Raw genomic sequence first — 16444 nt, 5'->3', positions numbered from 1 at the left:
GGGAAGGAAAATTCTTAGCTCTGAAAACACACACAGAGAAGAATCTGAAGAAACAGGCCTTACCAAGTTTTCCTGTTTCTAACTTTTTCACCTTACAGTGTATGTCCGTACTGTCTACTCATCATCACACCTAACATAAACATATATGGGTTTAACTTTTTTTCAGGTCTTCTTAAGGCTTCCATACCATATCAAAACTTATTAAAATAAATCTGAATATTTTTCTCCTATTGATCAGTTTTTTGTCATAGAAGCCTCAGCCTTAAACCCCAACAATAGTGACAAGATTTATTTTCTGCCTCCACACTTCTTTTTTTGTTTTTCCCCTTGGGGGAGGGTGCTTGAGAATGAACCCAGATGTAGCCTACCTCCAAGCTCATATTTTATTTTTATTTGGAAACAGGATCTTGCTGAGTTGCTGAGGCTGCTTCAAACCTGTGATCCTCCTGTCTCAGCCTCCAAAATAATGGGATTATGGACTTGCATCACCACTTCTTAATTCCCAATAAAAACTTCCCATTGATTTTTCATTTTATCTTGTCTTAGGTAATTTTTTTTTTTTTTTTTTTTTTTTTTTTTTTTGGTGGTACTGGAGATGGAACCCTTCTACCTCTGGGCTACACTCCCAGACCTATTTTATAGTTTATTTGGAAACAGGGTCTTTTAAGCCAGCACAGCTGGCTTCGAACCTGCGTGATCCCTCTGTCTCTGCCTTCCAAGTGCAGGGATTACAAGCATGTGCTGCCACCACCATGCCCGGCTAGGTAATTCTTTATATGCAAATTTTAAAAATAGGGTTAAACAAATTCTTTCTAGTATAAATATGTAAAACAATTTAACCTTGTAAGTAACTAGCAAGTTAGGCCTGCTTTGTAGTTCTAGGAGTTAAATTTACCTTGTTCCTATTTGTCATAGCTTCTTTAAACCTCCATAACTGAACCCACATATTCTATTATGCTACAAATTTCACTATCTGTCCTAAACCCATAACTACAGTTAACAATGGGCATTCAGGTTCTCATTCAGTGAAATGTTCTGACACAGTTAAAATATTTCAAAAGAGACTGAATTTTTATAAACTTGAGTAAATATAATTAATAAAGATAATTATATATTATGTGTAGTAAAATAATCAAAAGAAGCATGCTTAATCAGCCATAAATCACAAACATACCTGCATGGTCCTTCTTTTAGTTAATGTTATTTGAAAATTTTTCCACTCCCAGCGTTGTTCCACCACATGTGCAAAAACAACATGGCCATTCCCACAGGCCCCAGCAATCTGAGTGCCGTCGACTGACCAGGCAATATTAAATATGCTGCCAGTGCTGGGTTTTTCTAAAGCATATGACCACTAAGGGAGAAATAACAAGAGAATTCATTTATCGAAAAGTATTTCTTTTAAAGTGGGCACATGTTAACAATATTAAAATAAATTTTAAAAGACTGTATCTTCATCTATAATTGTTAACAGTTTTCTTAAAATTATAGTATGCTGAACAGAAGATACTGATACCATTTTTAAGTTCATAGTAGAAAAACATGACAAAAAAAGTATATAAAAGCTCTCAAGGACTGCAAAAATTCATGATTACTTCTAAGTAATAATGAAAAGGTAAACACAAAGGTTCTATATGAAAAATCAAAGACATTTTACAGATATTTTAAGGCTCTCTATTATCTGCACATCTAAAAATTTCTGATTATAGTATACTTTAACAATGTCATTAAAAATTAAAACTAGAGCCAGGTGTGGTGGTGCATGCCTATAATCCCAGCACTTGGGAGGCTGAGATAAGAGAACTGCAACTTGAAGGACAGCCTCAGTAAGTAATGAGAATGTCATCAACCTAGTGAGAACCTATTTTAAAATAAAAATAAATATAAGGATGAGGGTGTAGCTCACACATAGAATGCCCCTTGGTTCAATCTCCAGGACCACAAAACAAAACACTACACATATAATCTAACTAAAACATCTCTGATACACATTCTAAATCATGAGAGTAAACATATTGTCTCCTAGAACTTATCTATCGGATTGATAAGGTTATCTAGAACATCAACTAGGACAAAAGAGATTCTTGTGTGTGTGCATAATAAGAAAAAACTCAAACTTTTTGCTAGATGATAATAGATGCACATTTTTTTCATTTCTCATATGCAACCTATTCATTTAGTAGATGGATGATGAGTTAATTTAACTAATTTACATTTCTCTATTCTTCCCACCTTATGGTCTTTAGTCAAATTAAGTCTTTGTTGTTGTTACTTTGTTGTTGTTGCTTTAGGATGGGTATTTTTGTTGTTTTGCTTTGTTTCCCATTATTATATTTTCGGAAATATTCATTATTAAGGGATAGGAGTATATCTCAGTGGTAGAATGTGTTTACCAAGGGCAAGGCCCTGGGTTCAATCCCTAGTACCAAAAGGAAAAAAGAAAAAAGTATTCATTATTACCTATGGGCTAACTCAATCCACAAATGTGGAAATAAAAAAGATTAACTAATTTATACTATAGATTTATATGTTTAAACTGTTTAAAATATGGCTTTAAAACACCCAAAGAACTAAATCAGCCAGAAAGAAATGTTTACTAAAATTAAACATAGAAATATTTATCTAAGATGCATGGTCCTAAAAGAAAATGGAAATAGTTATTTAAATAATATGATCACTATCTTATATTCCTTTGATTTCTTTCATAGTCCACATGAAACAACAAAAATAAAATCTACAAGGCAATCTAACCTAAAAAGCAAATTTCAAAGAATATCATGATAGAAAAGTTAAATTCAAAATTTTTAAATTAATTACAATTTTAAAATTAACTTATATGTATGATTTTTTTTTATTTTATTTTATTTTTTTTAGTGCTTCTGGGGTTCCTGGAAGCCCTTCTACCTCCGGGCTACACTCCCAGACCTATTTTTACATTTTTATTTGGAAACAGGGTCTCCTAAGCCATCTGTCTCTGCCTCCCAAGCGTGGGGATTACAAGCATGCGCCACCACGCCCGGCTTATATGGAAGAATTTTAAATTAAAATGTGATATCAAAACAGAATCAATATGAATAAGAGTCACAGCATGCACACCCAGCAGAAAACATTTAATGTATGGTTGTCCTTCTTACACTGTTAGATAAAGATAATTATTGAAAAATGGGTAATAACCCAATCTTTTTTTCACTTACTAATTACAATAGTTGTATAAAAAGAAATATCTCAGCCAGGTGTGATGGCGCATGCTTGTAATCCCAGTACTTGGGAGGCTGAGACAGGAGGATCACAGGTTCAAGGCCACCCTCAGCTTCTTAGTGAGGCCCTCTGCAACTTAGTGAGACCCTATTTCAAAATAAAGAATGGAAAATAGGGCTAGGGGTATAGCTCAGAGGTAAAATGCCCCTGGGTTCCATCTCCAGTACTGAAAAAAAAAATCTCTCCTCATCAACTATTTGGTTGCCCTGGGTACTATTCATATTACCAATGGCAGAATAATTTCCTGATTATTTCCGCTTAATGATTTGTTTTCAAAAATATAAATTTAAGTAGTGACTAGATACTTGACACTAATGAATTATTATTCATTTTTAGGGTTACTAATGACATTGAGATTAGGCTTTAAAAGTCTGTGGTGTTTTTTGTGACATATACTAAAATATTTAATGATGAAATAATGTCAGAGATTTAATTTAAAATAATCTTGACCGTGGAGAAATAGATAGTGGTACAGGTGAGATGAAAATTAGCTATTAGTTGATAATTGTTGGGTAAAAGGATATTCTTTATACCAGCTTCTTCCTTTGTAACCTCTAAATATACCCAATAAGGGTTTACTATCATAAACTCATGAATTTAAACATATGTGATGTTTCAATATGTATTGTGCTCGAATTGGCCCAAATTTAGCCAGTGGGATCCCCTTTGGGGTTGTTTTGACAGAACTTCATACTGCTTGGTCACTTCCCTTGTTTTCTAGTATGATAAAATGTCCCAGAATCATATTTTATATTTCCTGAACCACACCTGGAATCAGTCTTTTCTACAGTGAGCCAAACCTAGATTTTATATAAAATATAGAAAATAACATTTAGAAAATATCCATTACACTTGTAATCCCAATACTTGAGAGGCTGAGACAGGAGGATCACAGGTTTGCAGAAAGCCTCAGCTACTTGTCAGGCCCTCTGCAACTTAGTGAAACCCTGTTTCAAATAAAAGAATAAAAAATGAGTTTGAGGATATAGCTCATTGTTAGAATGCCCCTAAATTCAACCCCAGTGGAAGGAAAGAAGGAAGGAAGGAGGGAGGGAGGGAGGGAGGGAGGAAGGGAAAGAGGGAGGAAGGAAGGAAGGAAGGAACCCACATGTGTCAGAGAGCACTATTACTGAGATGGTCACAACCTTTTAGGCCTTAGCGAAAGAGCTGAGAAATCTTTTTAAGATAAAATATAACAAACTCAAACTGATACTTCTGATTCAAAACTGAGAACTATGGGATTCTTACTTATCTTCACTGATTTTATCTCAATACCTCTCACCTAGTGAAAAATCTGTTTTTTGTTTTGTTTTTTTAAAACAGGGTCACACTACATTGCTGAGAGTCTTGCTACATTGCTAAGGCTGTCCTCAAACCTGAAATCCTCCTGCCTCAGCCTCCCAAATCCTGGGATTCCTGGTGTGAGCCACCATGCCTAGCTTTTGTTTTATGAGCACTTGCTCTACCACTGAGCTACACTCCCAGCCAAAAACCCCAGTTCTTAAGAGCACCTATAGAAACTCAGAGTAAAAATATTAGCACTACAAATGATTACAAAATAGTTTTATGACTACAAAATATTAAATTTTCTTTTTGTGTTGTTTTTCTCTTAAGCCTATTTTGTAAGTAACAACTTTATTTAGATCTAGTTTCATATTATAAAATTCACCTTCTATACGTGTAGAAATCAGTAATTTTTAGTATATTCAGAGTTGTGAAGCAATCAAATTTACCTAATTTCAGGCCAGGCGTGGTGGCGCACGCTTGTAATCCCCATGCTTGGAAGGCGGAGACAGGAGGATCGCGCAGGTTCAAAGCCAGTCGTGCTGGCATAAGAGACCCTGTTTCAAAAATATAAAATAGGTCTGGGAGTGTAGCCCAGAGGTAGAAGGGCTTCCAGGAAACCCAGTACCACCAAAAAAAAAAAACCCAAAACATTACCTAATTTCAGAACACTTTCATCACCACAAAAGGGAACTCCATAGCCACTGGCTGCCACTCCAATTCCCTGTGTGCCCACTGTCTGGTGACCACTGATCTCCTCCCCGCCCCCATGTTGGGAACTTCACATAAATGGAACAATATATTATGTGCCTTTTGTAGATGACTTCTTTCACTTAGTATACTGGGTTGTTGTATTGTTGTTGTTGTTGTTTTTGTAGATGACTTCTTTCACTTAGTATCCTGGGTTGTTGTGTTGTTGTTGTTGTTGTTGTTGTTGTTGTTGTTGTTGTTGTTGTTGTTGTTGTTTTTCCCCTGGTGCTAGGGAGCACTCTACCTCTGAGTTACATTCCCAACCCCCTTTAGTTATTAGTTTTGAAACAGGGTTTAGATTTATGTTGCTACAGCTATTCTCAAACCTGCAATCCTCCTGTCTCAGCCTCCTAAATACTGAGACTATAGGTATGCAACACAATGCCCAGCTAGTATAGTATTTTCAGGATTTATCCATGTTGTAGCATTTAAGAGTAGTTCATTCCTTTTGATTTGGAATATAATTCTTTATTCATTAAGCAGTGGTTGGGTGTTTTGTTGTTTTGTTTTTGCTTCATGGCTGTTCTAATGTGGCTATGAATATTTACAGGTTTTTGTGCAGACACAATTTTCATTTGGGGGAGGGGGGGCAGGTAGGTACCTAGAGGTGTAATGGCTAGGTCTGTGGTAATTTCATACTTAACATTTTGAGGATCTGCAAAGCATTGGGTCTCTACTGTGAGTATCAGAAGTAAACAATAAAATTATTTAAACTATTTGGAACAGCAATTCTCTGAGAAGTTATACAAACAACTGCTTCCACAATTAGTTTCTTTTGTTTCATTTGATTTTGAGTTTCAGGAATGATTTTCTAAAAATTTAATTTGGTTTTATAATTATGTGAAATAGCCAGGCAGACTCTGTTTCAAAATAAAAATAAAATAGGACTAGGGCTATAGCTCAGAGATAGAATGCCCTTGGATTCAATCCCCAGTAACACACACATACATACACACACACACACAGACTTAATTAGACCAGAGACCTTGAGGCTCCTTGAAAAGGGCATAGGTCCAACACTGCAATACATAGGCACAGATAAACACTTTCTCAAGAAGGTCCTAAAGGCACAGGAAAGTAAAAGGCAGATCAATATGTAGGACTGAATTAAACTGAAGAGCTTCTGTACAGCAAAGGAAACTGTCAAGAACCTCAACTGAGAGACAACATAATGGGAAAAGATTTTTGCCAACTACTCCTCCAATAGAAGACTAATACCTAGAATATACTGAGAACTCAAGAAACTCAGCACTAAGGAAACAAATAACCCAATAAAAAATGGGCAAGTGAATTAAATAGACACTTCACGAAGGAAGAAATTCCAATGGCCTATAAATGCATGAAAAAAATTGCTCAACATCATTAGCAATCAGAGAGATGCAAATCAAAACTACCCTGAGATTTCACCTAACTCCAACTAGAATGGCAATCATTCAAAACAAACAACACCAAATGCTAGAGAGGATGTGGAGAAGTGGGAACTCTAAGACATTGTTGGTGAGATGGCAAATTAGTGCAACTACTTTGGAAAACAGTACAGAAAATCCTCAGAAGAATGGGAACAAATCTAGCATTTGATCCAGCAATACCACTTCTGGGAATCTACCCAAAAGAAAGGAAACCAAAGCACCAAACTAATGTAGGTGTATCTATGTTCATAACTGCACAATTCACCATAGCCAAACTATGGAACCAGCCAAGATGTTCACCAACAGATGAATGGATTATATAACTGTGGGATACATACATAATGCAATTTTACTCAACCATAAAGAAAAACACAATTATGTCATATACAGGGAAATGGAACTGAAGGGCATTATGCTAAGTAAGATTATTCAGTCAAATCAGATGCTTTCCCTAATATGAAAAAGCTAGGGAGAAATGGGTAATAGGAGGAACTTTAGATATAGAAGAAGATTCTATAGATAAGCAAATAAGGCAACCTAACTGAGGAGATGGGAGGGGGAAAGAGGGAAATTCTCTAATGCACATGATGTATTTTAACATATCAAAATCAATCACTAACCCAAGTAGGAGAAGGAAGGAAGGGAAGGGAATGGTGTGGGGTGTCAGGGGCTAATTGGGTGATGTGTGCATGTATGTCTCCACCATCTTTTATTCCGTTAAGATGTATGACTATAATGCACCAATAATTTTTTTTTTTTTTTTGCGGGTCTGGGGATGGAACCCAGGGGCGTCTGACCTCTGAGCTACACCCCCTGCCCTATTTTTTATTCTTTATTTTGAAACCGGGTCTCACTGAGTTGCAGAAGGCCTCACTAAGTAGCTAAGGCTGTCAGCGAACCATGATCCTCAGGTCTCAGCCTCCTGAATGCTGGGATTACAAGCGTGCGCCACCACGCCCAGCTTAAAAAAATTTTTTTAATGTATATGTTTGGCCAGGCATGGTGGCGCACGCTTGTAATCCCATAATTTGGAAGGATGAAAGCAAAGGATCACGGTTCACAGCCAGCTTCAACTACTTAATGAGGCCCTCCACAACTTAGTGAGACCCTGTTTCAAAACAAAGAATAAAAAATAGAGCAGGGGGTGTAGCTCGGATGTTGAATACCCCTAGGTTCCATCCCCAGACCCTCAAAAAAAAAAGTATATGTTTGGCCAATAAATCTAATTCCTAAAAGTATATATTCACAAATTAAGTTTAAGTTATAGTGAAAATACATGCAAAGTTTCTCACATTTCTTTATGGCATACTGAGTGTGTGTGTGTGTGTGTGTGTGTGTGTGTGTGTGTGTGTGTTTTACTGGTGATTGAACCGAAGTGCATTTTACCTCTGAGCTACATCCCCATCCCTATTTTTTTCTTTTCTTTTTTTTTTAATTTTTTTTATTGGTGCACTATATTCATACATCATAATGGGATAAAAACTTGTGTAGACATACATGCACACATGGCTCAGTTAGCCCCTACCCAATCCCCACCCCGTTCCCTCCCCATCCCTCCTTCCCATGCTTGGCTTAGTGGTTGACATCTAATATTATAGCAATTTATCCAAAATTAACAATTATAATCTCACATAACAGATTCATTTGCCTGATATCAAACTTTTCATCACTTAGAGATAACATTTCAGTATTTCTTTTTGCTTTCTTTCTTACCAGAGGATATTTTTTTCTTTTTTTTTTAAGATAAAACTATCGTACATTTATTTTTTTCAGAAAAAAATCTATCCTAATATGGAATATGGACTCTAGATACCCAAAACAATCTTGAAAAAGAACAAAGCTAGAAGATATATATTTTCTGATTTCAAACCATATAAAGCTACAATAATTGAAATAGTGTAGTACTTTTCTAAAGGCAGATATATAAACCAGTGGAGTTAAATAAAAGCCTAGAGATAAATTCTTCCCTATATGGTCAAGTTATTTTTGACAAAGTTTCCAAGAATATTTGGTGGTGAAAATAATAATCTTTTAACTAAATATTGTTGAAAAATAATAATTACATGGAAAAGAATAAAGTTGGACCCTTACCTAATGCCATATACAAATATTAACTCAAAATAGATAAAAGACCTAAATATAAATCTTAAGACTATAAACTTTTAGGAGAAAATCTGGGTCATAAAACCTCACAACATTGAAATTGGCAGTGATTTCTTGGATATGATTTCAATGGCACAGGCAACAGAAGAGTATACAAACTCCCTAAAAAATAAAAAAAATATTGTATATCCAAAGACAATGTAAACAGAGTTAAAAGTTACTAATAGAATGGGATAAAATATTTCCAAATGCCATATCTGAAGGTATATTAATATTCCAACTAGAAATCCTAAAAATTAACAATAAAGGCAAACAATACCATTTAGAGATAGGTAAAAGACTAACATAAATAATGAATCTCCACAGAAAACCAATCTTAGTTGTCTGTTGGATGGAAAATTTTGTTTCTCTGGTTCTGGTGTGTGTTACCTATTTCTTCTTTGTAGTTAATCTCTTTGAGTATTTTCTCTAGCGCTGGTTTTGAAGACATAAATTCCTTCAGTTTCTGTTTGTCATGGAAGCTTCTTCTTTCTCCATCTAATTTGATAGAAAGTTTTGCTGGGTAGGAAATTTTTGGCTGGAAGTTGTTTTCTTTCAGAGTTTGGAATATGTTACTCCAAGCCCTTCTGGCTCTCATGACTTGGTTTGGGAAGTCTGGAGTGATTCTAATTGGTTTGCCTCTGAATGTCACTTGGCCCTTTGTTTTTGTTGCCTTTAAAATTCTCTGCTTGGTTTCCACACTGGTCATTTTGACAATTATGTGGCGTGGGGATCCTCTTCTCTGATCCTGTCTAAAGGGAGTTCTATAAGTTTCCTGGACCTGTGTATCAACCTCTTGCTCTATGTTTGGAAAATTTTCTGCTATTACTTCCTTGAAGAGATTGTTGATCCCTTTGGTTTCACTTTCTTTTCCCTCCTCTATTCCAATTATTCTTAGGTTAGCTCTCTTAAAATGGGCCCATATTTCTTCAATGTCAGATTCCTGCTGTCGGATATTTTTTTCTAGATTAGAAACTATGCGTTCATTTTTGGAATGATCATCTTCTAAGAGCGAGATTCTGTTCTCCATGTGTTCTAATCGGTTGTTTGTGCTTTGAATTGAGGCCTTTACTTCATTAATTGCATCCTTTATCTTTTTGGCTCTCTCTGAGTTCTTTTCAAAGCACCTCTATTATTTCTACAGTTATTTTCCTGATTTGATCTTCTAGAAATCTCTGATTTTCTGTTTTATCGGGTTCTGATGTTGTGGGGTTGTGGGCATTCATTGCTCCAGTATTATTCCTCTTTCCCATGATTTCGGAGGTTTGTGTGTTCTCTGGATTCTTCCCTTGGGTCACTATGACTTCACTTAAGGTGCTCTGGATCTAGAGTCTGGTATCTCAGACCCCACTACTCCTTTACTGGTTTGTATCAGAGTCTCAGACACAGGGAGTCAATAGAGTCTGCTTTAGACTATGGGGGGGTGCCAGGTTGGGCATTCTCCTATGGTGTGATATCTCTGCCACCGCCACTCCCCCACTGGGTCAAGTCCCAGGGAGTACAGTACTGGGATTTCTCCTCTGTGGCCCGCAATTTGACTCACTGTTCTTGAGTACGCAGATGTAGCTGTACTGGACTCGGTGAATTCGCTGCTGCTGCCGCCAGTGGCAATATGGCGCCGCTGCTACGCCCTCAGCCGTGAGGCTGGCGTATTTCTTCTTGGTTTTGAGTTCCACTCTGAGTCCCTGCAGCGTGTGCTGAGCTCAGCCACTGGGAGCTTTAGATGCTCCCTGCGCCGAGAAATCCCGCCTTGCTGTTCCGCAGCGGCTCACCTCAGCTTGCTGTAGCCGCCCGGTGAATTCCCCACTGCCGCCGGCAGTAAAGCGCTGCTGCCGTGTCCTCGGGCGTGAGGCCGGTGTATCTCCTCTGTGGCTCTGAGCTCTGTTCTCAATCCAATTTCTCTCTGGAGCCTGGTGATTTTTTTGTTTCTCTGGCGATGGTGTTTTCTGGCTATGAAAGGCGCTGATTTTGTGGTAATGGAGATTGGTTGTTAGCGGGGCTCTTAAGCCCCGCTTTTCTTGGTCGCCATCTTCCCGGAAGTCCTAAATGAAAATCTTAAGACTATAAACTTTTAGAAGAAAACCTGGGTCTTAACACTTCACAATATTGAAATTGGCAGTGATTTCTTGGATATGATTTCAAAGGCACAGGCAACAATTTTTTTTTTTAAATTTTGAAACAGAGTCTCACTATGTTACAGAGGGTCTAAACTTTTTTTTTTTTTTTTTTTTTTTTTTTTTTTTTTGGTGGTACTGGGGTTCCTGGAAGCCCTTCTACCTCCGGGCTACGCTCCCAGACCTATTTTTTATATTTTTGAAACAGGGTCTCTTATGCCAGCGCGGCTGGCTTCGAACCTGCGCGATCCTCCTGTCTCCGCCTCCCAAGCGCGGGGATTACAAGCGTGCGCCACCACGCCCGGCGGGCCTAAACTTTTTAAGGCCTGCAAGCCTCCTATCTCACTCTCCCAAGTACTGGGATTATAGGCGTGTGCCACCATTGCCTGCTTAACTGATTTTTTTTTTTAAAGATATTCTCAGCCAGGCTGGGTGGAACCTGCTTGTAATCCCAGTACTTGGGAGACTGAGGCAGGAGGTTTACGTAGGGTCAAAGCCAGGTTTAAGGACAGCCTCAGCAATGTATCAAGACCCTGTTTCAAAACAAAAATAAAACTGGATTGGGAGTGTAATTCAGAGGTGGAATGCCCCTGAGTTCAATCCCCAATGCCCCCCCCCCCGCCCCGTGCACACACACAAACAATATTCGCACATATTCCCTTGCATATGTAATTAGCAAATTACAGGCTTCCTTAAATTATGTCATTGATGGTGAAGAGTTACATATGGCAGCAAGTTCAGTTACTGCAGATGATGAATTATTGCAATTATTTTAACTGAATGGATGTATGAACAGAGGGAGGTATTTTATTATAATGACTGAGTCTTCAAACCTACAATGAGAATTACAAAATAAGTTCTCTCTTACACAAGCAATAGCACCACCTACTGATAAATAAAAGCAACAATGTCAGTTCATTAAAAAGAAGCCAAAGGTACCTTAGACATTCAGAACCTCCCTGTGAATTCTATTGTTCATTATAGTATAATTCATTAATATATTCTATATATTTACCTACATACAACTACACTAGTTTGAACACTATGCCTAACATATTTAAATCATGTATTTCTTGAAACTCAAAGACAAAAATAAAATTGAGTATGGAGTCTAGAAAAAAAAGTCTGATACTATGGCTCTAATTTGTATTCCATAATGAATTCACTTATACCATAATTCATTTTACTTACCACTCAGTATTTACTTTTATTTTCCTTAATTACCTCACCTATGCTATCTCCCTTTCTCAACTTTTTATAGCAATCACTACCATTTAACATAAATATTCATTTTCTTTGTTACTGAGTGTTAGTTTTTTTTTTACCTTATAGTCTTTTATTTGCTGAAATAAAACTCTCAAGAGTAGGAAATTTATTTTGTTTACTGATTTTTTTAATAACTAGGGCATGTGCTTAGCACATAAAAAGCTCCTAATAAATACTGTGAAGAAATTAATAAATGTAAAAAATAAATATGCAATGTGTTTAATACTTTCTTGAAAATATAACAGCTGTGTTATATTTTGCCAAACAAATTATACTTAAAAAAAGTTATACCAATTAATGCACCTATAAATGCTCTATAAGAAATCCCATTACTGAAGAGACAATGGATCTTTGATATCTGGGTATATTTATCTTTTTTTGTTCCTTGCTTATTTTTTAAATTCCAGAATTTCTATTAGGTTCCTTTTTAATTATTTTCTCTCCATTGGTATTTCCTATTTGTTCAGATCTTATTCCTGTTTTCAGATAACAAATCTGCCTAGTAAGTCTGATGAGTAGCTTCTGTTAATTTCTTTTTCCCCCTATTTTCCTGTTTCTTAGAATGCCTTATAATTATTTTGTTGAAAACTGAAGTCTTTAATAATAATTTTTAAAATTATAATTTTAATTATAGTGTGTGTGTGTGTGTGTGTGTGTGTGTGTGTGTGTGTGTGTGTGTTTTACTGGGAATTAAACCTAGATACATTCTACCTCTGAGCTGCAACCCCAGCCCTATTTTATTTTTCGTTTTGAAATAGGGTCTCAATAAGTTGCAGAAGGCATTGCAATAAGTTGCTGAGGATAGCCATGAACCAGCCTCCCAAGTATTAGGATGTGCCCACCATGCCTAGCTATTTTTTTAATGTTAAAAATTGTTATTGGTGCTATATATGCTTTAGTGACATTTAAAGCGATATTCAAATATGCACACACATTTCTTCTCCTGTCCCCCACACCCTTTCTCTCCATACATGCTATTGAGATCAGTAGTAATACATTCATATTTGGACTGTTTCCTTCCTGGTCTTCCTTCTGGTCTTCCTACTGGTCTCCTCCTTTCCATCAAGTCCTTCTTCTTTCCTATTTTCTCTCAATAAGAAATAACTTTCATGGCATTGTAAGAGAAGACATATATTCAAAACTGGCTTGGCTAGGTGAATTTTAATTTTTTCAAAAAGGGATCCTGCCACCAATAAAGTTAAGTAGGAAAGAACGACATGGCAGAAAACAGGTATTTTATTTTCAGTGTGGGGTCTCCTGTATTGTGCTTCTATTGGTGGAAGAATAGCTCACAATCTTTATGCCACTGACTGAGGATGCCAGAGGAAGAGATGACACTCACAATTTCCAGTAAATGCTATCTTCACACACCAAAAAAAAAAGTACACACAAGGTTACACAATGGCACTTTTACAAAATACAGCCTAAGTCAAGCTATTCCTTTGATAGAAAGGATCTAATTATATTCCCACATCTCTAGCTTCCACATATAAGAGGGGAAAAAAAGAATTACTCTTTGTCTCAGCAATTTTATTCTTAATTATATACTCAAAAGAAATTAAACACATAACCACATAAAAACTTATACACATTCATAGCAGCATTATTCCTGATAGCCAAAATTCAAAATAACACAGATATCCCTCAGCTGATAAACAAAATATGTTATATCTATACAATAGAATATTCTTCATATATAAAAAGGAATGATATATTAATATATAGATGGAACTGAAAAACAATGCTAACTGAAAGAAGATAGTCACAAAAGGTCACATAATGTATTATATTTCATTTATATATAATGTTCCAAATAGACAAATCTAAAGAAAAAGAAAATATATTAGTGTTTGCCAGGGGCTGGGAATGGCATAAGAAAAAATAACGATTGACAGCAAATGGGTATGCAATTCCTTTTCGAAAGAAGAAAAATGTTCTAAAGTTAGTATGGTAATGATTGTACAACTTTATGAATATACTAAAAAACACTGAATTGTACATTATAAATGAGTAAGCTATACAATATATGATTATATCTGAAAGTTTTAAAAAAAAGCCCGAAACATGAGAAGAGTTAATGATTAAAAAAAGAAACAGTATTGTGTGAATATACATTTTTTTAACAGCCTTTTATCTGAAAGGAAATCCTACTTGGTGTCAAGCATGAATGTGATAACTAAACTTCATATAGAAATCTGTAGTGTTACTGGTAGAGGAATAAGAAAGACAAACGAGGCATGGTGGTGACGCTTATAATCCCAGTACTTGGGAGACTGAGACAGGAGGATTGCAGTCCAGTCTCAGTTACTTAGCAAGACCCTCTGAAACTTAGTGAGACCCTGTTTCAAAATAAAACATAGGACTTGGTGGTATAGCTTAAGAGTCAGCATGCTCCTAGGTTCAACTTGCAGTACCATGAAAAAAAAAAAAGAAAAGAAAAAGGGGAGAAAGGGAAAGAAAGAAGTACCATAGTAGCTGGAAATTGAGAAGATCCTAAAAAGAACAGTCAAAAATCTCATTTGTTACCCTAAACAAGAGTCCTATATCTGACCTCTAACATAGAAAACAGAGGCTGCATTTTTTGAGTTTGAACAATTTAATTTCCTGCTAATGCATACAAAAAAACCAGCATTTTTTAGAAAAACACACTGAATCTAGAGTCTCCACTATGCATTATTTACAATGTTCAGAATACAATACAACATTAGTAGTAATACAAAGACACACATAAACACTATAAGGGAAAAAATAATCAATGATAAACTGCTAGTATTAGCAGATAAGGATTTTAATGAAAAATATGTTTTTGAACTTATTTAACAAAATAAAATCTCAGCAAAGAAATAGGAACTATAAATCACCCCAAACTCCAGAGGCAATTACCATTAAAATTTGTTATATTTTGTCAGACTTTTTTTTTGTACTGAGGTTTGAACCAGGGGTAGTCTACCTCTAAGCTACACTCCCACCCCTGTTTTATTTTTTATTTTGAAACAGGGCCTCACTAAGCATTGAGACTGGCCACGAACTTGCAATCCTCCTATCTCAGCCTCCCAAATACTGATTTTACAGGCATGAGCCACCATCCCCAGCTTTTATTTTATTATTTTGAAACAAGTTCTCACTAAATTGCCAAGGAACTCACTAAGTTGCTGAGATTGGCCTCAAAGTAATGATCCTCCTGGTCTCAGCTTCCCAAGTATGGGGATTAAAGGCATGTGCCACCACACTCACCACAAGTATTTTTAATGAAAGTATCCAAGGCAAAAAATAAAACAAAAAAATCCACTAATAATTCAATGAATGAAAGTGCTTAAATAGTACTTAGAAGCTGGGCACTTGTAATCCCAGCATTTGGGAAGCTGAGACAGGAGATCTCAGTTCAAGGACAGCTACTTAGTGAGACCCTTTGCAACTCAGTGAGATCCTGCTTCAAAATAGAGAATAAAAAATAGGGTATATAGCTCGAGGTAGAATGTCCCTGGGTTCCATCCCCAGTACCCATCCCCCAAAAAAGTACTTACAACTATTTATTCTAAAAGAATCAGTTTCGAAAATAAGAAACAATATAACTGCATACGTTATTCATATAAACACTTTCCTTGTAGTAAAATAGTAAAAATATATCCCAAATAATTTATGTGCATGTGTGGTACCAGGGATTGAACTCAGGGGCATTCTACTTCTGAAGTAGATCCTTAGTCCTATTTTATTTTTTATTTCAAAACAGGGTCTCAATAAGTTGCAGAGGGCCTTGCTAAGTTGCTGAGACTGGCCATGAACTAGCATCCTCCTGTCTCAGCCTCCCAAGTACTGGGATTACATGCATACGCCACCATGCCCAGCCCTCAAAAATAATTTTAAATGGAGCAGCTGCTAAGGAAAAAATCACAAGAATAAATTACAAGTTCTTCTGAGGACTGAGGTAAATAGCTCAGTGGTAGAACCCATGCTTAGCATGTGTGAGGCCCTGAGTTCCATTCTCAGTACTACTAAAAAAAAAAAAAATTAATCCCCCAAGTTTTAAAAATTTTTAAATATTTTAATCAAAATGGCAAATGAAGACTATCTTATGGGAGCTTATGAACTAAAAAGACAAGAGAAAACATACATAAAACTAAAATATACAATATAAGATCACAATACATTGTAAAAATTAGATCAGATACTCTTTTTTTTTTTTTTTGGCAGGTTTGGGGATAGAACCCAGGGGCATTCGAC

At 36.2% G+C, this 16444-nt stretch overlaps 1 protein-coding gene across 1 annotated transcript in view; it reads right to left on the bottom strand.

Moving 5' to 3' along the window:
- IFT80 (intraflagellar transport 80) overlaps nt 1-16444 on the bottom strand; it is a gene marked incomplete at both ends in the record, with an annotated part of 121817 nt that overhangs the window by 61577 nt on the left and 43796 nt on the right. Inside the window, one exon of the mRNA XM_080696741.1 lies at nt 1175-1354. Within this exon, the coding sequence (XP_080552867.1) occupies nt 1175-1354 (180 nt within the window). The remainder of the gene's footprint in view (nt 1-1174; nt 1355-16444) is intronic.

Source organism: Muscardinus avellanarius, assembly GCF_963383645.1.
Source record: "Muscardinus avellanarius genome assembly, chromosome: 5".
NCBI lineage: Eukaryota > Metazoa > Chordata > Mammalia > Rodentia > Gliridae > Muscardinus > Muscardinus avellanarius.
The sequence above is the reverse complement of the archived record's forward strand: the minus strand, read 5'-3'. Positions and strand labels throughout refer to the sequence as shown.